Here is a 25,207-nt window from a genome sequence, read left to right as displayed (position 1 = left end):
TTATTCAACTAAGTAGATCGAAAACTTGGTCTTTAAAAGAGCTTAAAATTACCTAGCCTATCAGATTGGCCTAATTATTTATTATTCATATATAATTAAGGGTAAAGTGTGTGTCATTTTAAAGGATGTAAAGTTGTGTCATTTTAATAGAGAGAAGGAGATAGATAAAGAAGGAAAGAGAGTTGACAAAAAAAATAAAGGTATGGGTCCCATATCTTTGTGAGAGTGAAAGGATATAAGTTGTGTCATTTAAAAGGATAAACATTTTTCCTATAATTAAAAATAGGGAAAAAAAAGAGTGTTCTTTTAAAGGACACAAACTTATGTCTTTTTAACAGACTTTAACCATGCATTCCCGGGAATGCATAATTATAATATTAAAGTTGTACTTTTTTCACTTTCTACGTCAGCAGACAGCTTCTGAAATAAAAAATAACAATTGAGAATTAAAAATTAACAACATTAATTAGCAATCAACCATCACTGAGGTTCAGGTAACCTAAATCCAACCTTCAAAGGTTTAGCTCATAACTAAGGCTTGAGCTACAAAAACAGCAAACGAAAGTTAAAAAGAAATTACAACTAACAAATGGAAATTACGAGGCAGGAGCTATATCCACAAAATAGCTCTGCTACAGTGCTAAGAAAAAACTAACAAAAAAGGAAAAATGTAAAGATCAAAACAAACCACCACGAAAAATAGAAAAGATGGAGAGAAAAAAAGTGCCTACAATGCTTTGCTCTTCTCTTTTATAGCTGATGCTCCCACATGCAGAGACGATTACATGCTACACGCTCCTCCCAATCGTGCGTTTCCTTTGCAAAGGCAGTAACCGCACTCCAAAAATTGCTTCAGCCAACAATCCTATCAAACTCTAGCTCACCCAATCAGTTATGGGTAGTGTTTGGCATTTTTTGTTTGAATAAAAATGGCTAGGGTCAGTGTTTTGGTTTGAACGCTCACTTAAGGGACAATGGTGAGGGGCTAAGGCTCAATGGGTAAACCAAAATTAAAAACCCGGTGTGGCTTGGTGGTTTGATTTGTAAAGGAGAATCAAGATGGAAGGTTTGGGATTGTGGTTGGATGAAAATGAGTTGGTTCGCACTACGAGGGTTAGGTTCAATGGTTTCAGAATGCTTTTCCAATTGTGTCTAACGTTGCTTTGTCTTTCTTTCTTCCAATTTCTTTTCTTTTCTTTCTTCAACTGGGCTCTTCTGACTTGCATTGCAAAAGTATTCTTTTTCTAGCATTTTCATATCAATAACCAGCCCACTTTCATTTCTTCTTTTTTTCTTTTCTTTTCTTTCTTCCTTCTTTGCTTTGGGAAGTATTAATATGTGGGCATGAAAATCAAAATCAAAATGAAGCTCATTAGCATTTAAATCAACCACATTTCAGCTCAATGTAATTTGGGGGTATGAATTATACACAAAGTATTCTTTTTCTAGCATTTTCATATCAATAACCATATGTTTTAAGTCACATTTCATGGACTTATCAATCATGTTATTAGTTCTTCTTCTTTTCTTTTTTTTGCTAAATCATGTTATTAGTTCTTTAACTCAACTAGTGAGCAACTTTCCAAAAAAAAAAAAACTCAAGTAGTGAGCTAACACGTCTTCTCCAAGGACTAAATATCTCACGCTTAAGAATCTTTTAGATTATATTGTCCTCCGCTAATGCTAAAAATTTTATATTTATATCTTCCTTCGCATTTTTGCATTAAATAGGTGTAATTTAATTATTATTAAGAAGAAAAGAGATAGATATAAAAAATTTACATGACCAGTCATATGAAATTTTAACATGAAATGATTTATTCATATTGCTCTCATTTATTTTATGGGTTTGCTTTTTCTGCAGTCACTGCAGATAAATTATCTGCAATAAGTTCAATACGACATTATTTTGGGACCGAAATCATGGTGTTTTTGTAATTTTAATTTATTTTAGGATTATTATAATCTTTATAATTATAATTTTTTAATTATAATTTTTTAATCATTTAATCTCAAAACGACGTCATTTTGAGAGTAAATACTGATAACTTATCTGCAGTAATTGCAGAAATATTTTTCTGACATTTTATTGGATTAATATATCTTATGTTATAGGCGACAATATTATTTCTTACGTACATGTAAAAATATATGGGACTCATATGAAAAGAAGAGAGAAAGAAAAAAAACATGAATTCCACGTATTTTTATATTATATAAGAGATAAAAATATCTCTTATAATACGAGAAAGATTAATCTTATAAATTTATAAGTGTTACTCCCCTTACGCTTTATTATTTGCTTTGCAGATATCTCACTCTGACTTTTCTTATTTCTAAACAAAATTCTTTTTTATACCAACACTCATCAATTTTCATATACTGATGACTATATCGCAAAAAAGCAAGTACAAATTAATCATTAGGTTTAATCCACTACCAAAGATGCTGCAAAATAACGGGGAACAAAATAGAGGGGGAGTTGTTCGACTTTTTATCACGCATAACTAATTTTATTTGATAAAGATTTTTAAAAACAGACAGACATATTGAAGGCATTATTTTATTTCTACCCCTTCAAGGGGGAGAACAGCCGGTGATTATAACACACGATGCATTTGTTTGGACACACACAAACACATAGTAAACAAACATAAATTGAACCAGAACTTAGAACTTCAACAAAACAAACTCGGGTAGATACTTCTCCTCTTGAATCAGATCTTGCCACTGATTGGAGCATCACCATGGCAGCACTTGTAATTAACAGATGTAACCTCCATCACACGCCCACACGTGGGATTTGGGCATGTTATGGTTGCTATGACATTTGCACTATAGCTATCAACATTGATAATTGCACATGGTTGACTAGCAGATATTTCTTTGACCTTAGCATCATAGTATTCTTTGAAAGCAATGTCAAACCCTTCTTTAACAAGCACTTTCTCTTTCCAATTTTGAAACTCAGCAACAGTTTGATACATAGGCTCGGCATGACCAAGAATCTTTATGTTACCCCCTTTGCTGAGAATAGCCCATCCCTGTGGGTCTCTTTTGAGGCAAAACAAACTCTTCACAATTCTTTGAATCTCACAATCCACCTCCTCTCGATGCTTCTTATTCTGTTTCTTTCTTTCTATTCCAATCCAGAAACTAGGAACACGGTTAGGATCATCCTTCCCCAACAGATAGTGCTCTATTATAACATCTGCACGCTTAATATTCTCATTCCTTTTTATTTTTTCCATTTCGAGTGTAAAATCTTGAATCCACTTATTGTTGGCACCTCCATAGATAAAGATGTATCTGTCTCCTTTTTCCTGAATCACATGGTAAAAATAAATAATTTCATATATATATATGGATCATTATAAGAATATTTTATTAACAAAGTTGAAATTTGCATTGCTTATATATATATAATAAGTCTGAGCTTACCTCTAGTCCGGGAATTGCTTTTTTGAGAACATCCCAAAGCCACTTCCATTTTAGTTTAAGATCATCACCATCACTTTTCCTAAAAGGGAACGCGTCTATCCCCCATTCAAAAATCAATTCCATAGCATTTTCATTTATTATGGTACCTTGAGGATTGAACACTGGGATAATAGGTTTATTATCCCTGTAATGCAATCTATCTGGATCTGTTATTATCCTGCGCCCTGGACCTGGTAACTTAAAGAAGTCCTCCACTGAGTACCATTTGATTTTACTCCTCAAAGCTTTGAATTTATCTTTAAGGGCATCATCCCAGTCGTCCACAATGGGGATCCACAAAATCTTGAAATCTTCTTTCTTTAAACCTTTCATTGTTTTTGGTTCTTCTTGCAATCTGTCATAGATTGAATTTAAAAGCAGAATCTCATCGTCAATGCTGTCCAGGCTCGAAATAAACACCAACACATGTTTCTGCCTGAACACTTCAATACCCTGTTTGAGACATAAAATTTAAAAAAAAAAATTAAAAATTAAAAATCATTGAACTCTTTCTAATTTGGAGATTCCAAATATGAGACAAGTTGATGCATTCAGCAAAACTTACCGTTTTAACCTGGTTGGTGCCTTCATATATTCGGGGATTCTGAGTTCCATCTCGATAGATCAGAGCCTTCAAACAATCTACAATATCTTTAGGCTTGTCAAAGATTTTCATGCGGATCCAGTAATCATCTACATAGCCTGCACCACGTAGAGATAAGCTCTTATTATAGCATTTGCGTTCCAAACTTCAAAGAATTGATGGAACAGGAAGCAATTAATTCATTAACCTATTTGCTCTTTGCATTTCTTTAGATGCACTTTCAACTTCCTAACATTATCAGAAAGCCTGTCCCTATAATCTGATAATCTATCCTCCCTGAAAAACAAAAAACAAAAATAAACAACACAACTGCAGTTATATATAATAATGGGATAGTCACATTCTGTAACACAATTCCAAAGTCAGTAGCATTCTTTTGGAACTTCGTACTAAAAAATATTTCACATGATATGTTAGATATATGAAATAATAAGTTGAATAGACCACAACTTACGGTACACCGAAGAGGTTGCCAGTAGAAGCAACAATGGCAGCAATTGTCCAGTATACAACAACAGGGATCTCTTGCAAGGCTTCAGTCAAGGAAGGAACATCCTCTGGGTCATAACCTTCAGCAGACCACGTTGCCAATTCTTTAACGTCCTGAAACACTTGCACTATGAAGGTGACCAATTCAGTAACATCAGTAGAGACCCTTCTGCTTTGAACTTGATTCAGTTGTTTCAATGAGCTTCCAAGTAGGTCCGTTGTTGGGACCCGATTAAGGTGCAAAACATTCCCATATTCCAAAGTGAAAGCAGCTAGAGTTATTAGTGCTTTTGCATCCCAGGAGTAAGATCTCAGGTGTTGAAGAATCCACAATGTTGTTTGGTGAGCACAATGTGCAGCACTACGTGTGGCTATCATCTGTGTCATCGTTGTCTCAATTATTAATTAGCAAGACATAATTTGCTTAAAACTTTCATTTACCAATGTAAACTAATAGATCATATAACATATAGTTAAAAAAAATAACCTGACAAGAAATCAGCTTCAGTGTAGAGAATTCTGGTTTGAAACTGGTTATGGGAATTTGTGAATAACTCTGTAAAATAATTAAAAAGTTAGTTGTACTATATAATAATAAAGTGATGTCGTGTTAGTCCATAATAATAAAAGTTTATAATGACAAGGTAGAAATTTTACTATTATTTAAATAAATTATAAATAATTGACATGGTGGGAGTGGGAGAATGAATGTGAATAAATTACCTGAAGTATAACATTGGACACAAGGTCGAAAATGATCTTGGTATCGCAAGTTTCATCATCACTGACGTGGGTGAGATAAACTTTGTCGAGGATCTGAAGGTCATTAAGATCAAATGGGTTGGGAAGGTAAACTTTCTGTTGTGGCAAAGTGGCAGTCTGTTGGATCAAACTAGTGCCACCCTGTTTGATCAAACTGGTAGCTGAAGCTGCGCTGGACAATGACATGGTAATTCTATCTGAGAATACTATATATCCTCTTAGGTTTGTATTTGAAAGAAAATAATGTCTTGTCTTGAGCTATTGGTTGTGCTCACTCATCAACTTATTTATAGCTAGGCTCGAGTGCGTGCGCGTGAGAGTTGTACTTTAAACTTGGCATATTAACTTCAGCGTAGAGATGACTCAAATTAAGAAACAGAAACAAGACAGTTCAAAAGAGAATAATACATAAAGTAGCTTCTGATGTGGTGGTCTCCAAGCGTGGAACATGCTGCTCTTATGTGGTGTTCACGACATACCCCTAAGGGGTCATGAGGTACATGTGAATTGTGAGATCAGAAGATTAAGGATAGGATTGGGATTTTATCACAATTTCACCAAACGTATTTCTTTTTGTGTGTGTGAAGTGAATATCGCCAAACTTTTGCTTTTGGGAAAGATAATGATATGTCACGGTACGGTAAAACGAAAAATAAATAAAAATAAATCTATCTATTATCAAAATGTTCAAGGAAACAATATAAGACAAACCTTATTATTTTATTAGTTTATATGTAGGTTGTTAAGAGATGTTTAACCGACTGGTTACGTAAACCGATGGGTTATTATGTGAATGGAGATAGAGCCATTGATATGAGAAGAATTATGTCTCTATTGGTTTATGATAAAGTGTGGTGGTTTCTATCGTATATATAACGGAAAAAGTAGGGTGGTGCATTCATGTATAGGTCGTTCAAGAAACACAGAATGCGCCAGTTCATAAAGAAATAGCCAAAGATCCTTGCACTATAGGTATAGGTGGTTATCAAAGATTCCAAAAGCTTTGAGCTGCAGATGTTTTGTCCTCAGACTGTGAAATTGAGAAATGGGTCGTGTAAGAAGCCCAATCCACCACACATTCTATCGTTAAATATTGACTATGTAAGATATGTATGTAAAATACATAGGATTTTATTTTTCGACAAAATATTTATTCTTTTAAAGGATGGTCATTTTAATTAAAATTAGTATTTTTTATTTAAAATTTAAAATAAAAAAAGAATCACATATTTTCTTTCACATGATTTTCATTATATATTTCCTTCTTTCGTCAAAAGGACACAGTTCTATGTCCTTTAAAAGACAAACACCAAACCTTTTTTTTATTCTAAATTTAAAATATACTCTTTCTCTATTATTATTATTATTATTATTATTATTATTATTATCATCATCTAATTTTACGTGTCTATCAATTAATATTTTTTTATTTTTAATTCGATAAAATTAAATGATATTAATAATAAATAATATTTAAGTTTAATTTTTATTATATAACGAAAAATATCAATCAAGTAAAAATAAAACAGATGGCACAAAACATATATACATGTAATTGAATTGAATTTAGAATGTCATTTAGTAAATATAAGATAAGATCTGAAGCAAAGTATTACAGTCCAAGTACCCAATAATTATTTGAATTCAGAAAGTGCGTGAAGGAAATTGTAATAGGAGAATAGTAAATATTTGTGATTTTATCATTTTTTATTAAATTTGAATATTTTAGTAATTAATAAAATATATTTAAAATTTTATTCTTTTAATACTTTTCTTTGAATCATTTAGTGATAGTTTTAGAAAAATACAATTAGATATTAAAGTGGAAAATCCGCATTATGTAATAGTATATACTATTAGAGCAATGTTATATTTATAAAAAAAAAATTGTTTACAAACTATACTATGTATCATGGGTAGTACATATTACTTGAGCTTGTATTACCCATAATACATAGTGTAATTTGTAAAAATTTATAAATAAAAAATTTATAAATATAACTTACCCATATTATTAATACCATCACACTTTCATTATATTAAGTTATTAGCCAATTAAATATGATATGACTATTTAATGACATAACTTGAATAAAATATTGATAATATAAAAATTTAATTAATAATTGTTCTCGGTACTATATATATGAAATATTTTCAATAAATTGAAATTAAATAGAGTAAAAAATAAGGGTTTACCAAAAAAAATAAGGAAATAAAATTGTTAATTTATAAAGGTAAGGATATATATATATTTTCATTTCCCTCTCATTAACTTGAGTTTAATTAAATTTCATCCAGCTGGAATTAAAAGGGAACTGAAATCTTGACCAGAAAAAAGAAAGAGAAAAAACTAAAACCTGTGAGGGTAACATCTCGAAGAGAGATATATTATTGTTTGAGAAATTTAATAGCTTTTTTATGTTGGCATGCGTTAGTTAGGACCATGCCCTTTTGGGTCAATCCATTACTAAGAAGAGTAATTGTAACATCTTAGCAGAACAAAACAAAAAGAAAAAGAGAGAAAAAAAAAATAGAAGCAAAGTTAAAGTACTCTGATCAAAAAGCTAGATAGAACACAGAATCATAAAAAAGAGAAGTTATGATAGTTGTTCAGAGTAGAAAATACAATGCTATAGACACATAAGGGTGAAAGAAAATTAAAAAAAAAAAAAAAAGCTTAAAGGGAAATTAATTCGTTACATGGAAGCTTCATTTTTGTTTCTTTATATCAATAACTTTTTCTTTATTACAAGTAGTCAGTCAAACATTAAATCGTCTATATCAAGTTGCTTGTCTTACGTTTTTCAGTGTTCTTCAAGTTTGCTTGCTGATCTGCTTTGTTTCTCTAGTACGCTCTGTATATTTATCACTCTTCGATGAAAAGAAGACGAAAAAAATTAGTCATAACTAGAAAAAAATAAAAATGCAAAACGAGATAGATAAGGAAATTATGAATTTTTGAAGTCAGGAAAAACTGATATTTGAATCTTTGAAGAAGGATTAGCAATTCTAAAGATGATGGATGATAATGAACATATGTGGTCACTGTCATAACTTATAATTTTAAAACAAAAAAAGAAAGAAAAGGGGGAGAAAGAAAACCCTAAGTTTCTATTATTTTTAATGTGAACAATTATATAATCATTTGCAGGCAAAAGAATCAAGAAAAATACCCTATAATTAATTAGAGCTAATAAACATTGACCTATGTAGTATTAGCTAGACTATTGTTTTAAGGGCATGTTTGGTGCATAATATAGGATAAGACCTGATAGTATAAGACTTGATAGTATAAGACCTGATTGTATAAGACCTGATTAAATTTTAATACTATCCAGCGTTTGGTATGATATTGTATAATATAATATCCTCCAATATTTTAAAAATTAATATATTAAAAAAATTATTTTAATATATAAATATTGAAATGATATATTAGTTCTTGGGAATTGTACTTGTAAGTAATATTAATACATTAATCTCTTATCATGCATAATCCACCACTCCTAGGCCGGATTAAGTTATACATCATTTTGATGTATAAAGGGGTCATGTTGTATAAGCTTATACTATACGATGGTCACACCAAACAACTGAAAATGTCATAACGTATAGTAAAAGCTTATACTATCATGCTTTATACATCATACCAAACAGGCCCTAAGTCCGGTTAATTTAGAGGGGATTGAAGCAGATGAGGCTCAAAGGGAAAACTGTTGAGGATATTTTGGTTTCTAATATGTGATTTAGAGCTCATATATCCGGACACGTCATTTTTCAAAAAAAAAATGTGTGTCGAATACGTGAGATATGTTCTGATACATGGTCAATATTTTGAGATACGTGGTTAATTTTTTGACACACTCCAACACATTTTTTTGACACGCAGTCAATTTTTTCTGACATGTGGTCAACGCTCCGACACGTTTTTTTTTAAGTCTTAATTTTATTTTATTAATTAAAAATAAAAAAATCATTTATAAATCAATTTTTTTCTGTTATGAAATTTGACATGAAAAATTAACAAGGTACGAAAAAAAATTTATATGTATGTTATCAAATTTGAATATTTAATTGGTTATATGACTTATTATGGACTGTTACATGTATTAAATATAAATTATATTATATATATTAAAAATATTATTTAATATCAAAACGTGTCCCAACGTGTCGAAATATACCATTTTTTAGAATTAACGTGTCGGCGTGTCGTGTCGTTTCGTGTCCCGTGTCAGTGTCCATGCATCATAGATTTAGAGTGTCAATTAAGTGGTATGAGGGCATGCATTTAGTTAAAAGGAAACATATCTCTCATATTATATTATATTATATGAGATAATTTTATTTCATACATATAGGGGTGTTAACGGGCCGAGCCGAGCTTTGGTCTTAAAAGACTAAGCCTGTGTTTAAATGTGTCAGCCCGACCAAGCCTGTTACCTGTTAAGAATATAATTTCAGCCTGTGGCATGTCTTATTTACAAAAAATAAAAGTCTGGTTTAGCCTGTTACCCTGTTTAAAAAAAATAAGACAACAAAAATTTATCCAAACAAAATATACAATCAACAGCACTAGTAATTCCATAAATATTCATAAATTTAATGTATATCCAAACAACATAATATAAAACAAAATCATTAAAGAAGTCTGTTCAATTAATAAAATGGGATGAAATAGATTGAGAAGAGAGGGGGCTATCACAAGTAGTATAAAAAATATAAAATAAAAAAAATTAATATATTTTGCCAGCCTGAGAGGCTCTAAGGCCGAGCTTTTGAATTGAAGCCTGAGATATTTTTATTAAACGAGCTTTTATACAAGTCCAAGCCTGGTTCCCATAATCAATTTTAGACATGTAAGCTCAAGCTTTCACGAGCCGAGTCAAAGGCCCCTGGCTCGTTTAGCACCCCTACATACATAGATAAAAAGTGAGTGAGATTCACTTTTTTTCTTTTTCTCTCTTCTCCTTAGCTCCCACCCATTCTTTTAATGTGTTGCATGAGATAAAATTATCTCATGCAACATGAGAGATATATTTCCCTTAGTTAAAATATTAAACAGTTAGAAAATAATTAAAATAATATTATTTTATAATTAAAATATTTAAATAATATTTATATTTTATTTAAAATAAATAATATGTATATGCACTTTTGTAGATTTATAGGTTAGCCATGGTAAAAGTAGACATGAATTGCCCGACAATTCTTAGCCCGACCTCAAATTCATTTAGCCTAGCCTTCTTTCGGTCAGCCTGCGGAAGTGTTGGTGAACAGTAGTAATAGCAAATCAAATTAAAAACAGAGATAAGGAGGAAAAGAACACCAAAAAATTTAACGTGGAAAACCTCTTCATTGTGAAGAGTAAAAAACCATGGGACCAAGTCCATAAAAACGTCCATTATGAATAATGAGATTTACAAAAGATTCTCTCTGACTCAATAACCGGAGGACTTCACACTCTAAAGGATGGATCTACTCATAAGTGTCTCACACAAGTGTTTCTATCTATATAGAGGATAGGGAATCTTACTCTATAAAGTATTATTCTTCTTCTGCGATGGCACTAGGTTTTTTCCTCAAACAATCTTCGTCTCTGACTTGCACTTTCTCTGCGTGTTTCTCTTTCTTCTCTTTTTTGCTCTTACTATCTGACGGCTCAACATCTAAGTATCTCTTATAAAGAAGAGATTAGGGCACCATCAATTTGGGTCGGGTCCATCCGATATGGGCCGCGGACCCAATAAATCTCCCCTTGTGTGCCCATAAGGGAGGATATCCGAGCTACCCCTCATCTGGGGTATGGAACTGGGTTAGTTAATCTGGCACCTTCACAACAATATTCAAACTTCCATGTTGGAACCGTCTTGGTCATTATGTCCGACCAGTTCAAGTCTGTATGAACTTTATCGAGCTACAAAAACTTACCATCTATCATATCTTGGATCTAATGGTACTGCACATCTATGTGCTTTGACCGTGCATGGAATGTTAAGTTCTTCACTAAGTGTATAACACTCTGATTAGGGTTGGAAAAATGGGCCAACCTGACTCAACCCGGCCCAACCCGCGTGCAACCCGAAAAAAATGAGCCGGATTTGAATTGGCTAAAAAAAAAAAGAGCCAGAAAACCCAACCCAAACCGACCAGAGTCAGGTTAGGGTTGGCTTGTGGGTTGGCTCGAAAATATAGCTGTAGGTTGGCTTGAAATAATGGCTCGTGGATAGGCTCATTTTCAGCCTATTTAAATGAACCTCTAATATTAATGCACCAGCTATGTGACTTCAATCAGCTTAAACAATACAATTGTCTTACATAATAGTTTATAAAAAAAGCAAAATAGAAAAGAGTTATAGAATGAAAAGCAAAAGCAAAATGTTCTAGTTTCGAATTTTCTTTACAACAAATTTGCAACAATATCGAGAAATAATCAGAACCACTTGCTACCAAGTGGGTAAGATATTTGAACCGAACAGAGCCAGCACAGCCTAACAATATAAAAATGGCAATGGTGTGAGAAGATTAGGGACTTAGGTTTAGAGAAGGAACAAAGTCGATGACAGCGTGCGTGGATTTTATCCGTTTTTGTATATTATATTTTGTAATTTTTTTTTAAAAAAACTAAACCCTCAAGTTGGCCCATTTAACCCAGGAGATGGCTCATTTTTTCCCGAGCTACTCAGCTCGGGTTGGAAGTTCATTTTTGCCAACCCAATCCGACTCATTTTTTACGGGTTACGAGCCAACCCAACTTATTTTTGCCCACCCTAACTCTGGTTATCACACTTTAGCACATACTTCTCCAGATTATGGCCGAGCTCCTGAAGAAAACTCTTCATCCACACTAGCTCCTTACATGCCTCAGTTGCAGCAATACACTTGGCCTCGATAGTGGATAGGGCAACATACTTTTGGAGTTTAGATTGCCAAGAAATAGCTCCCCTGCAAAGGTAGTCAGGTAACCTGTGGTCGACTTACTTAAGTCGTCATCTCCACCCAGGTCGGCATCCGAGTAAGCTTCTAACTCGGGTTTACCTCTCCCAAAACACAAACATCGGTTAAACGTGCCTTTGAGATATCTGAATATCCATCTGACGGCATCCCAATGTTCCATGCTCGAGTTCGACAGAAATCGGCTTACAACCTCGACTACATGAGCAAGGTCAGGCCTTGTGCATATGATGGCATACATAAGACTGCCTACATCTGACTGATATGGGATCTTCGACATCTCATCTCTTTCTTCTTCGCTGGTTGGACCTTGCTTCTAACTTAACTTGAAGTGTCAAGCCAAAAGAGTACTGATCGTCTTCGATTAGTCCATGTTGAACCTCTTCAAGATTTTCTCTATGTACTTCTCCTGAGATAGCTACAGCAGCTTCTTTGAGCGATCCCAGACAATCTTCATCCCAGGTATCTGTCTTGCTAAGTCAAGATCTTTCATAGCGAACGACTCGCTCAAGGCTTTCTTGAGGGCATTAATTTTCCTCGTATTTTTTCCCCATTATTAGCATGTCATCTACGTAGAGCAAGAAAATGATGAAGTCAATATCATACCTTTTGATAAAAACACAATGATCTGCTTAAGTTTTCTTAAAGTCATGCTGAGTCTTGAAGGATTCGAACTATTTGTACCACTATTAGGGTGCTTGCTTCAGGCCGTACAAGCTCTTTTTAAGTTGGCATGTCAGATGTTCTTTACCAGGAACTTCAAAACCTTCGGATTTCTCCATGTATATTTCTTCTTCTAAGTCTCCATGAAGAAATGTCGTCTTCATATCCAGCTATTCGACCTCCGAGTCTTGAATGGTCGCTATGCCTAGAATAGTTTGGATTGATGTCATCTTCACCACTAGTAAGAATATCTCCTCAAAGTCTATGTCTTTCTTCGGATTGCACCCTTTTATTATAATCTAGGCTTTATACCTTGGCTTCGGGTTGTTCTCCTCGACCATGAGTTTTGTATACCCATTTGTTCTTTAAAGCACGTCTGCCTTCTGATAACTCGACCAGATCAAATGTGTGATTCTCATACAAGGATTTCATATCGTTTTGCATGGCTTTCTCTCACTCTTCCTTTTCAGCACTGGTCATTGTCTCTTCATAACTCGAGGCTTTCCTTCTTCTACAACGACTATGTGCTCGTCTGCAGGATATCTAGTGGAAGGATGTCTAACTCGGACAGATTGTCGAGTTTGTTTTTGCTTCTCCGAACCCAGTTCTTCTATTTCATCTTGGACTTTCGGATATTCTGAATCTGTCTCAACTTCAGTTGATGGTTCTTCCTGTTGAGCGCCCTCCTCAATGTTTTGCTGGTTGGATTCTCCCCCTACTTCAGCTAGGGCATGAGAGACGAGGTCTTCATGACGAACAACATTTCGGACCTTAGTCTTTTGTATGTCCTCAATAGTCTGACTCTCTAAAAACACTGCATCTCGACTCGTCACAACCTTCTTGTTGACAGGGTGCCAAAGATGATAAACCAAACTTGTCCTTTGTTGAGTCAAGATAAACACATATTTATCTTGGCATCCACTTTGCTCATTCATCCTTAGAAATGTGCACAAATGACCGACATCCGAATACCTTCAGATGCTTATACTTTGTCTTCCTACTCGTCCAGACTTCTTTTGGGATGTCTTCTTCTAGAGGACTTGAGGGTGATAAGTGGATTAGGTCGACTGCAGTCTTGACGGATTTTCTCTATAATGTCTTGGGAAGCTTGGCACGTGAAAGCAGACTTCAGACTCGTTCTTCAATGGTCTGATTCAACCTTTCAGTTATACCATTCAGCTAAGGTGTTTTCTCCTGCTTTACACCTGCTACCTTGTAGTACATTTCAAATAAACCTCGGTATTCTTCGTCGTTGTCAGCTCGGATGACCTTCAACTTTCTGTCGGTCTTCCTTTCAACCCTTGCATGGAACTCATTGAATGCTTGAAGATCTTTCGTATTAAGAAAGGTCACCCACACTCTTCTGGTGTGATCACCAATGAATGTGACAAAGTAATATGCATCATTTATAGATTTTTCTGACATAGAACACACATCAGTATGAACAAGATCAAGAGCATACCTCATTTTTCTAGGCTGGTATGGTCTCTTGAAATGAAACTTAACATTGCTTGCTGGTTAAACAATGTGTGCATGTCTCTAAGAGTTGACCTCTCAAGCTCGACAACAATTCCTTCTTGGCAAGGATTTGCATATCCTTCTCACTCATGTGTCCGAGTTGTCTGTGCCAGAGCTCCAAACTTGATTCATCTTGCACCGCATTGGTCTATCCATTGTCGCCCTTCCCTTGCATAACATAGAGAGATCTTTCTTTCTTATTTCGGTCTACTACCAAGCTACCTCTGGCGAGTTACCATCTTCCATCACCAAAGTAGTTTACCAACCCGGCTTCATCAAGCTATCCTGCCGAGATGAGATTGAGCCTCATATCAGGAATATGTCTGACCTCTTTCAGAACCAATCTACAGCCCATGTTAGTCATCATCGTGACTTCTCAAAATTCCACTATCTTGCTGGTAACTTGGTTACTCATCTTCACGATACCAAATTCGATGCCTTGGTATGATGAGAAGAACTTCTTGTGGAGTGGGACATGAAAGGATTCTCCTGAGTCCAAAATCCATGAACAATCGTCATAAGCTACATTCAAGTAGTTGTCTTCACCAATCAGGAAGACATCAACCTCGGCCTTGTCAGCTGCAACCATGGTGATATGCTCTTCGCTCTTCTTCGGATGATCTATCATATCCGGCTTAACATTTCCTGTCCTTTGATCCTTTTTTCAAAGTCCACTATTCTAACTTTCAGTGACCTAGTTTTCCACAATAGAAGCATGTGAGAGTACCTGGCCTTGACTTTGACCGACCTCTAGACTTATAATGACCTCAGCTTCTACTTCGACCTCGGCGTGCCGTTCTTCCATGGTTTTCAACAACATTAGCCTCATTATGTTGGGTTATACCTCGTTCTTTCCTCCTAGCCTCTTCAGTTAGCAAGCTGTCTGCAACAGAGTTCAGTGTCATCTGTCTTTATGGGGCCGAGTTGCTAAACGTCACCACCAAAGTATCTCAGCTCTCAGGTAACAAGCTGAGTAGCAAAAAGGCTTGCAACTCGTCATTGATCTTCATGTCAATCTTTGTCAGCTGATTGACGACCCCCTTGTATGTATTCAGGTTCTCAATCATGCTTTTTCTGTCCTTGTAGTTTATCTTTACAAGTCAATGCACCAAGTATGCTTTGTTGCGAGGTGTCTTCTTCTGGATTAAGGATTCTAGCTTCATCCACAACTCATGAGTGTTTCGTGTATGTCGACAAATGCTCAAACAAGCTCTTGTCGATGTATTTGCAGATCATAGCGACCACCTTCCTATTGAGGAAATCCCACTCTTTATAGCTCTTCATTTCGGCCTTGTCTGCGCTCAGAATGAGTTCATACAGATCCTTGCAATAAAGATGGTCCTCCATCATGGGTTTCCAATATGAGTAGCTCTTCGCGGTGAGTTTGAACATCTCATCATCATGCGCTATAACACCCTCCATCTATGACGCAACAAAGCCCTTGATCTAAGAGCTCTAATACCACTATTGTGACTTGGAGCCCGACAATTCTTAGCCCAGCTATTTTTCGGTCGACCTACGAAAGCGTAAGTGAACAGTAATAGAAAATCAAATTAAAAATAGAGATAAGGAGGAAGAGAACACCGATATTTTTAACGTAGAAAATCTCGTCAATGTGAAGAGTAAAAACCCACGGGATCAAGTCCAAAAAAACGTCTACTATGAATAATGGAATTTACAAAAGATTCTCTCTGGCTTAATAACCAAAGGACTTCACCCTCTAAAGGCTGGATCTACTCACAAGTGTCTCACACAAGTGTTTCTCTCTGTAAAGAGAATTGGGAATCTTACTCTATAGAGTATTCTTCTTCTTTGGTAATGGCGTTGAGTTTCTTCTTCAGAGAATCTTCGTCTCTAACTTGTGCTTTCTCTGTGCGTTTCTCTTTCTTCTCTTTTTCGCTCTTATTATCTGACGGCTCAACATCTAAGCATCTCTTATAAACAAAATATTAGGGCACCATCAATTTGGGTCGAGTCCATCACGGGCCACAGACCCAACATTAGGCGTCTTCTTAGTAAGCTTTTTTTTTAAGGTATGAGTCTATTTTATTTTACTAAATATAATATATTAGGTTTGGCCTGACATTTACTAGGTTGCCTGATAGGTAGTAGTCGAGCGAGAGGGGGCTAGTGGGTGATCGCCCCATTCCCTTCACCTTTCAAAATAAACTAATAGTTTTGTTCATATAGTGCTTGAGTTATCACACTTGACACCACCCATCATGTTGTTGTGAGAGTTGTTTCCTATGTTTTTCCTTAATTTTTGTTTTGGCAATACGTTTTTTTCGTAATTTTAATAAATTGAAATGTTGTTTGAATTAGTTTAAAAGATATAAAAATATAAAATATAATGAAAAGATATAAAAGAAGGAAACTTATAGAAATTATATTCAAAAATAATATACTCGGTTTTATTCTCTAATCAATCTCAAATATATTTGATGTTTATCTAAATATCATTATGTAATACTAAAATAAATAAAATAAGAATACTTGAATTAGGATTTAAAAATTAAAAAAAAATAGATTTAAACATGATAAAATTAATTTATTTTTTAGTCAATTTCAAATAAATTTGATGCCTGTATAAATATCAATATACAATATACAAATAAGATGAGAATAATATAAGTATGATTTAAAAATTGGATACAAAGTAAATTTAAACAAGATAAAATTTATTTCATTTTCTAATCAATCTTAATATATTTAATATATATTGAAATATAAGTATTTTTATTCACGTGTCAGACATCGAAGGGGGAAGCGCAGAGAAGTATATGTGAGCCACTCACACTGAATCCTGGCCACGCTGTATAGCTTGTAACTCCTCACTCTCTCGCTTGCCACTTTCGTTTCATCACATTCTCAATCTCAGGTAATGCCCTTTGATCTTTTTCTCATGTGAGTTGTTCTGTTTCTGTATACCAAAAGTTTTCAACTTTCTGATGCATTTTTGTTTTCTGCTTCCAAATATGGGTTATCCTTGTTGTTTTCTCGAATGAACGAAACCGCTCCGCAAATAGAAAACCCCTAAAACCCCTTTGGTCCTTTTTCGCCCCTTCCCCACAATTGAATAAATCGTCTTAGATAGGAAAGTTTTATGCTTTTACCCTCTGCATGCTGTTGGGTCAGTTCACTATTTTTTTTTCTTTTGGATGAAATAATAGTTAATGATTGATAGAGTTCCACTTTTAGTTTTGGTTGTACAATCCTCTTTGCTAGTTTAGCTATTTCAAGTTGTTTGAGTAAATTTATCTGTTGAAGAACCAATTTCTGCTCTGGGAACTAGTTGTTCTGTAAGAAGGGCTTTCATTCTGGATTTTGGCAAATGGGCATGAGAATAATCTAATTAGTTATGCTTTTAAAAATCAGAAAAGCAAGGTTTTAGTTTGTAGAATTTTTAACATTTCTAGGTCTTGTGTACTACCAATTATTCATGTTTCTGCTCTCTGCCAATTGTTCGATGATGATTCAGATAAGCTTCATATGCTAGCTGTCTGGAATTATTGATTTTCTTGTCTGTAATTAGTTGTTTGTTTTTAATATTTTTCTTAGTAGTTATCATTAATTCTTATCATCCTTCTGGTATAAATAAGGCACCCAATGATGTTTAAGGTGTGAATAAAAGAATAAACTTTTTATCTTTGTTTTCTTGTTCTAGCAGTAGCAGATTATTGCACTTTCCCCTTAGGGACCTATGACTGGTATATAAACTTGGTGTAAAATGATCGTGCCCTATAACTTAATTGGACCTTAGGTTACCCGCTCTCCTGGGAGATTGGGGATGGGGAGCTGAATCGATTGCTGGAGAAAACAAACACTCAAGTCTTAAGGTTGTCAGAACTTTCTACATGTGATTAGCGAGTGGAAACTAATAGAGGCACATGATTTTTCAACTGCCTTCTTCTCGGTTTATTTATTTATTTATTTATTGTGTATTTGCTATTATTTATATTCTTTTGCAGTTGCACACAGTGCTTCATTTTATTTTTTAGATAAATTGTTACTGGTATTTATTCCCCTTTGGTTTGGTAGCTATATGTCAAAAAAGAGTTGCTGATATGTTGAGCCAGGCCTCTGTGCATCTGTAAATAAGGGCAGTCTAGTGCATGAGGCTACCATCATTGTGGGGTTTGCATCTTTGTCTTAGAAAAAATGACATCATATTGATGACCATGATTTGGCTACAGGCCTACAGCAACTGCACATGGTCAATTGGTCATTATTTGGGTTTGCGTCAAACAACTTTTGGGCATTTTCCTGCAGTTGCCTCAGTAATCATATCACCATTACTGCAACTGCAGTGTTAGTTACAAGTTAAAAGCGTTGAGAGCGTATACTTGATGAATTTTTCGAAGAGCATGAAGTAGAAAAGTTTTCTATCTGTTCATATTTTATGCAATAAGTAGAAATGTGTGTTTTTATTTGAGAAGTTGTGAACTAGAAAAACTTACTTGTATATCTATATTTGAATGGGTTGTAATGTCATAACTCTATGATCTCCTAGTAAAATAGCGATTTTGTTGACATTAGTCTTCTTGCAACAAAATTTAATTTTGATATTCGTTAGTTTAATTATTAGCATTCACTTCAAAACAAACATTTAATTTAAAGAATACTTGTGCCCTTTGAATTAGATGGGATAGGAATTATATATACTGACACACTGATATCATTTTATGCCATGGCAGAAGATATTACCAGGAGGAAGTAACGAATAAAACAATGTTTCTCAAAGTCAAGCTGTCCTGGAATGTCATAATTGCTGCAGAAAACCTGCAACCAGATGGTCTGATGCTTCAACGGGCAATAATCATCCGTCTTCTTAATGACTTTTCTGTGAAGAAGGCAACCAAAGATCTGGGATACTTTCTTGCAGTGACCACACTGGAGAGAATAGGAGAAGGAAAAGTCAGACAACATACTGGGGATGTGCTCTTCCCTGTTACTTTTAATGCCATCACCTTCAAGCTTTACAAGGGTGAGATATTAGAGGGTGTTGTCCACAAGGTTCTGAAGCATGGGGTTTTCATGAGATGTGGCCCAATTGAGAATGCCTATCTCTCAAATTTGAAGATGCCTGATTATCGTTATATTCCTGGTGAAAACCCATGCTTCATGAATGATAAAATGTCCAGAATTGGGAAGGATGTCGTTGTTCGCTTTGTAGTGATCGGTACCAAGTGGATGGAGGCTGATAGGGAGTTTCAGGCATTGGTTGGTTTGGAAGCTCATTATCTAGGACCAGTTTCGCCTAGTGATATTTAGCTACGTGTTTTTGTTGGTTTTATTACTTTGCTATGTTCTTGGTGAGAGGAAACTCATTTTGCTGTGGGGTTTGGTCTTTTTCTCTTTACTGGTGGTACAAATGATGGAACCTATTAGCCAAATATATGCAGTGGGATTTAGTCTCTGAATAGCTGATTTGTGCTCTGTATATTCCTACTGTTCCTTCTCGTTGTTGGTCTTTTTTAATCAATGGGACACTTTCTACTTTAATTTCTTGGTTACCTTATCCAATGGCATCATCTTTGGTACATATGTTATCTTGATAAAGCCTCCAATTCATTTAGTCTTGATCTGCTGGGGGACATAAACAGCCTTATTACCGTGTCTTCTGCAGTAGATAAAAATCTTGTTACATGGAAGGAAATTCGAGTGGCAAACTTGGCATTGTTTATTTGCATTAGCATATTTATCAAAGGGATATTGTTTCTCATATTATATGAGACAAATTAATGTCTCATGATTTTTTATTTTATTTTTGATGTTACATTTGTCTCTTGCAGTATGAAACAATATCCCTGATCAATATCTATAGAAAGGGCAACAAATGGAGTCAGATTCATCATGAAATGATAACTCTGTTTACTCTCTGTTAGAACTGTGTTTATCTTCTTGTGTACGGGATACACTAGTGAAATCAGTATGATTGGATTGTTGCATGTACGTTGTTTAAGCCTATGACACAAGCAAATAATTTGCCCTTTTTGTTGCATGTTTATGATTGGATTGTTTTAATGTATTATAATGTAGAATAATTGAATAAAGGAAGCAAAGGTCTTTAATACAATAAGCTTGTACTGACCAAAAATATTTCACCTTTCTTAAAACAACAAATTTGAATACCAAGAGACCTTTTAGCTAGATAATAGGCAGCACTGAAGAGTTAAATAAAACTTAGTCCTAAAATATCAATTTAGAATAAACAACCATTTTAGTTCTACAATAAAACTTAAATATCAATTCAAAACATGTTTGACCCAGCATTTTTTTGGAATTTAAAATTTATTTTAAAGTTAAAATTAAAAAAAAAAAACCCTAAGCAATAAAGTTTTTGGGTGATTATCCGATTTTCGTTTTTTTTTTTTTTTTGGTAGACACGATTTTTGTTATTTTAAACTATAAATTGATTTCTTTATTTTTTATTGGTACTCCAGTTTGAAAATTTAACTTACCGTGAGAATGGGTATCAGGATTTTGAAGAATTTATGTTCATGCGGTGAAAAGTAGGTAAAACAGGGTACTCTTGTTGTTGCTGATGCGGGAAATTGGATGGGTTTGATTGGTAATCCTAAGCAACCTGCGTTTTGCCTAAAATGGCCATGGGATGCTACAAACCAAAGTGCCATAAACCCTAACCCCTGCAACTTTGAGGGTCCTTGGCCATTCAAGTCTCTAGCCTCAATCGCTTTCAATTTTGTCGCCTCTCTTTCGAATTCTTCAACTCCTCACAGTCCCAATTCCTTCAACAAAATTAGTCACGCCAATAATTTGAATTTGGGGAAGAAGAAAATTACCCCTTCCGCCGGCGCCGCCGATCAGGCGGAGGCGGAGCAAAGAGCGTTTGCGTCGGCTCTGGCGAGCGGGAAGGAGGCCACAGTGCTTGAGTTCTACTCACCAAAATGCAGGCTTTGCAATTCGTTGCTTAGTTTTGTTTCGGATGTGGAAACCAGGAACTCTGATTGGCTCAACATTGTCATGGCTGATGCTGAGAATGAGAAATGGCTCCCTGAGGTATCTTATTTTCTGCACTGTGTATTGATACAAATTGCATAGCTTGCCCTTGTTCAATTAGTGATGATATCTGCAGTTGCATAACCAAGTGCGCTTTACATTCTTTTCTTTTCTTTTTATTTTTATGTCTGTTGTGTTTACCAATTTGCCATTGTTAATAAGAGTTCCAGACTGGGAATTTGGATTAGTTGTTTCCTTCTCTAAAATTCATTGAATATGGCAAGGTATACAGATTTTTCACTGGTATTGGCACTGCTTTAGAATTTACTTATTTATAATTCATTTAATCGGTTTGTTAGGTTGGAGTGAATGACATTATTTGGGCTAGGTGAAAAGGTGAATGTTTTTGGATTGATTCTTGTATAGTAGGCCAACTGCAATTGGGCAATAGATGCTCTGTTGCACCTTTATTTGATAATATACAAAGAAAATTAATAAAAGACTTAAACGTCTTGGGACAGTTTATTTTGTCTTCAACTCTTATGCTCCATATAAAAAGAATCCTTAAATGCTCACATCTCGAAATTCTTCTCCATCTTGGTCTCTTAAGTTTTGAGTAATTAGGATTCACTCAGCTTGTGGCTTTGGGTGGTTTGCTGTAACAAATAAATTTGAACAAAATCTGAATGCAACTGACCAAACCAAATAAAGCTAAAGTGATCAAATTTTAAATTTATTTTGTCACTTTAAACATGCTCCTCATGTAGATCTTTTTGAATATCTGTATTTTTCAATCTTGATCCACCATGAAAATTTCCATCAACTGGTAATTTCTTGACTAGTTGATTGGGGATAATTTTCTTGGCTGTGCTCTTAAAAAAGGTAAAGCTGGGTAACTTGACAATCTATCTTCTTGAAATATTTTCTTGACAAACATCATTGAATTGTGGAGAATTCCAATCTACAAAAGTACCCTCAAGAAGATTGATTGTTATTCAGTGATTTCAGCGCTGCCTACATTTGTTGCAGGGAAAAAAATAAAAAATCCTTTAATCCAATCTACCTTGTTCCACCTGCTTAGTGGGTCCACATCTCCATCTCCAAATTCATTGTCTACCCAACCTTTCAGAATGTCCTTTGGGTTGTGCTCACCTTTTGGAATCTCCACATGGGATCTAACTTGATCTCTATGGAGGTTTCTCATCTCTTGCATAAGTTGCAGTAACATTCTTCATATCTCGGTTATCTCATGTGCTTGCATAGAGCCTGCAAACTCTGTGTACAAGATTACATGATGTTATAACTGGTATTTATTAACTTCGGTTCTGATACTGAACCACTGGAATAGATCTAATCCTAGCTATAGTGGTATGGATAATATCCATGCAGCCATGCTTCAGTACCCATCAAGTAATTTTTAATTGATTCCCGTTTGTTCTGCGTCATCATAGTAGGTAATACTTGAGCTCATTGATTGTTGACTTGTTAGGATTTCCACTACATGGGGAAGAATTTTTTAATAAACTCTTGCATGCTTGTTATCACTATAGAAATGTGATTAGAGGTAGAGGTTATGCCATTTATTGCATTAATGGATCCTTACAATCCAAGCACTGGGATCCGGGAGAGAATATTATCGTCATTTCACTACTTTGAGGACAAGGTGATTGTTTTGGGGGGAGTATTGATACATTCCCAGCTTTTGAGGGTGCATGTGAGGAAACATTGTAGGGGAATAATCATTCTGCTGACTTAGTTAATCAGTTGCAACCAATTGTAACTAATTCTATCAAAATGGGTGGCATGGGAGGTGAGGGAAGGGTGGTTAAATTGGGAAGGTGTGAGTGTGAGGCTGGATGGGGGGATGTGAAATCTGAATTGGGTCATGGGACTTGGAAGAGAGTAGAGCCTCTCTAATTGCTTTGCATACACTATCATTTTCCTTTCTATCTAGCTTGTATTTTCTTAAAATTCTGATGTACTGATCTGCTAGTAGCAGTTGTACTACAACTTCCCTGTATTGTTGTTCATTAACTCGGTAATACAAGCCTTTGTCTGTAACTTGTTTCCTTCCTTCTTAGTTGAATACTCTGTTACAAGGTTGGGTTCTTATCTGTATACAATGGGTGGAGCTCGACTGATTGTCTAGCACTGGTCTGCCCAGTTTGGGCCAGCTTTGAAGAAATACCAGACAGCAGTGAAAATGAATAGCTTCATATAAGCTGTCTTTCTGTTCATTTTACCATTCAGTTCAATATCCTACCTTATTAGCATTTACTTTGTAGCAGTGTTTTAATTTCTGTAAAAACTTTTTCAATATTGTTTTGTTTCTTTAACGTAAGCATGTAGAATTAAATATCATATTTTGGTCATGAGAAAGATTTAATTGAGACATGGGGGGCTTAGCAAAGCTTAATTAGATAAATATTTTATGTTATCTTCAGGCGCAAGTATGTTGAACCACATTTTAACGAACCTGACTAAACCATTAGGTTCTTGGTCTGTGTCTCCTGCACTGAACCTTCTTTTTTCTCCTTCTCTTTAAGATGCAGAACTTTTTCTCATCTTTTTAAATCTGATTGTTAATATATATCCCCCTTCGGGAAGTATTGCAATCTTGACTCTCCATTGAATACTTTGCGAGTTTTTTTTTTTTTTTACATTTTAATTTTTTATTCATTCTTTTAGAATTAACTTTGCAAGCAAACCATGCAAATCTTCTTTATACTCCAACTGCTGCCTCAGTCAGCCTTAACCTTGCGTCGCGCCTTGGATTGTGTTGTACAGCATGCATTGTAAGAAATACTACTTCCATATTTAACCTACTTTGCAACTGTCAGATCATACGTTGGCCATTTTAATTGTTGGCATATACTATTAATAATTGACAAATGGACAGTTCCCGCAATTAACCCAAACAAATTTGGTGTTACAGGAAGAACAAAATTTTTAAATTTGAGAGTAAATTACATTGTCAATTAAGAGATTTGAGGCCTTCTCCTTTACTCGATGAAAACAGTGGAGTTGCAAATTTAGGATACAATTAGAAGTTTTCTTCTTTGACTACTTTGGCTTGCCATTTCTGGGAATTGTGTTGAAGCTACAAATCTAGTTTCTTGGGGTTTCTTATGGAAATAATTCAAGGCTTCAAGCTATTACTTCTTGATATTCTTGTAACTTTCCATGAAATTGTGCTATCTTTTAATAACTGGAAGATGAGGTTGTTTACGAATAATTGAATTTTGATATATGTACTTATTTGTTTAGTCTTCTCAGGAGAGTACTTTCTGTTCATTATGACTTGCTTACTTATGTTTAAATCTTCCTTTTGCAGCTCCTTAATTATGATGTTAGGTATGTTCCATGCTTTGTGCTTCTTGACAACAAAGGAAGGGCCCTGGCAAAATCGGGTGTCCCAAATAGTCGTTTACATGTTATAGCAGGACTCTCCCATCTTCTCAAAATGAAGCGTCCTCAACAAAATAATGAATGATGAATGATGAATGATGAATGATGAATGATGAATGATGGGAGTCTAGTGCATGAAAAGCAATATTTGTTTCTTGTCCTGGTATATGACCTTGAGTTGCACTTCTTCTTCTTGTTTTTATGTATACATGGGCTCGGGTCTCTCTTAATTGAGATGGGATTTCTTGTGATCTCAGTTGGAATTTGTTTCTTTTAAGTAAGAGATGAATAACATAGGCTTGTCATGTAGTTATCCTTAAAATTCAAGTAAACTTGAGTGAATTACATTTTATACAAATTATTCGT

General features: G+C 34.8%; 3 protein-coding genes across 9 annotated transcripts; 2 read left to right on the top strand and 1 right to left on the bottom strand.

Moving 5' to 3' along the window:
• Positions 1–2,713: 2,713 nt before the first annotated feature.
• On the bottom strand, positions 2,714–5,521 carry LOC133313833 (protein SIEVE ELEMENT OCCLUSION B-like). The gene is made up of 7 exons (XM_061515241.1): positions 5,297–5,521; positions 5,061–5,129; positions 4,539–4,951; positions 4,272–4,360; positions 4,046–4,182; positions 3,442–3,933; positions 2,714–3,323 (listed from the first exon to the last, which is right to left on the bottom strand). The coding sequence occupies exons 1-7, from the start codon at positions 5,519–5,521 to the stop codon at positions 2,718–2,720; spliced, it is 2,031 nt and encodes a 676-aa protein (XP_061371225.1). The 3' UTR covers positions 2,714–2,717.
• An 11,753-nt stretch (positions 5,522–17,274) lies between these two features.
• LOC133313829 (DNA-directed RNA polymerase V subunit 7) lies at positions 17,275–20,291 on the top strand. 7 transcript variants are annotated; one of them, XM_061515232.1, is made up of 2 exons: positions 17,275–17,351; positions 19,168–20,289. In XM_061515232.1, exon 2 carries the CDS (start codon positions 19,202–19,204, stop codon positions 19,742–19,744), a length of 543 nt encoding a protein of 180 aa, XP_061371216.1. In that variant the 5' UTR covers positions 17,275–17,351; positions 19,168–19,201; the 3' UTR covers positions 19,745–20,289. The 7 variants fall into 7 exon arrangements, with proteins under 7 accessions (XP_061371216.1, XP_061371220.1, XP_061371215.1 ...); XM_061515236.1 differs by having other exon boundaries at positions 17,329–17,351; positions 19,171–20,291; XM_061515231.1 differs by lacking the exon at positions 17,275–17,351 and adding an exon at positions 17,355–17,377 and having other exon boundaries at positions 19,168–20,290.
• Positions 20,292–20,929: 638 nt separating this feature from the next.
• LOC133313838 (thioredoxin-like protein HCF164, chloroplastic) lies at positions 20,930–25,207 on the top strand. The gene is made up of 2 exons (XM_061515249.1): positions 20,930–21,493; positions 24,768–25,207. The coding sequence occupies exons 1-2, from the start codon at positions 21,032–21,034 to the stop codon at positions 24,924–24,926; spliced, it is 621 nt and encodes a 206-aa protein (XP_061371233.1). The 5' UTR covers positions 20,930–21,031; the 3' UTR covers positions 24,927–25,207.

This window comes from Gastrolobium bilobum, unplaced genomic scaffold (assembly GCF_033153095.1).
Source record: "Gastrolobium bilobum isolate Gb01-03AN ecotype WA unplaced genomic scaffold, APGP_CSIRO_Gbil_v1 utg11969, whole genome shotgun sequence".
In the NCBI taxonomy this organism is placed as follows: Eukaryota; Viridiplantae; Streptophyta; class Magnoliopsida; order Fabales; family Fabaceae; genus Gastrolobium; species Gastrolobium bilobum.
Note: the sequence above shows the minus strand (reverse complement) of the source record. Positions and strands in the feature narration are given on the sequence as shown.

Bases quoted from the DNA above. Each gene is read 5' to 3' on its own strand.
- LOC133313838 (XM_061515249.1), top strand. From the start codon at position 21,032: ATGGGTTTGATTGGTAATCCTAAGCAACCTGCGTTTTGCCTAAAATGG. The intron at 21,494-24,767 runs GTATCTTATTTT...TTCCTTTTGCAG, and splicing joins ATGAGAAATGGCTCCCTGAG to CTCCTTAATTATGATGTTAG.
- LOC133313829 (XM_061515231.1), top strand. From the start codon at position 17,355: ATGCCCTTTGATCTTTTTCTCAT. The intron at 17,378-19,167 runs GTGAGTTGTTCT...ATGCCATGGCAG, and splicing joins CCCTTTGATCTTTTTCTCAT to AAGATATTACCAGGAGGAAG.
- LOC133313833 (XM_061515241.1), bottom strand. From the start codon at position 5,521: ATGTCATTGTCCAGCGCAGCTTCAGCTACCAGTTTGATCAAACAGGGT. The intron at 4,361-4,538 runs GTAAGTTGTGGT...TTTGTTTTTCAG, and splicing joins GGCAACCTCTTCGGTGTACC to GGAGGATAGATTATCAGATT. The intron at 3,934-4,045 runs GTAAGTTTTGCT...TGTCTCAAACAG, and splicing joins GCACCAACCAGGTTAAAACG to GGTATTGAAGTGTTCAGGCA.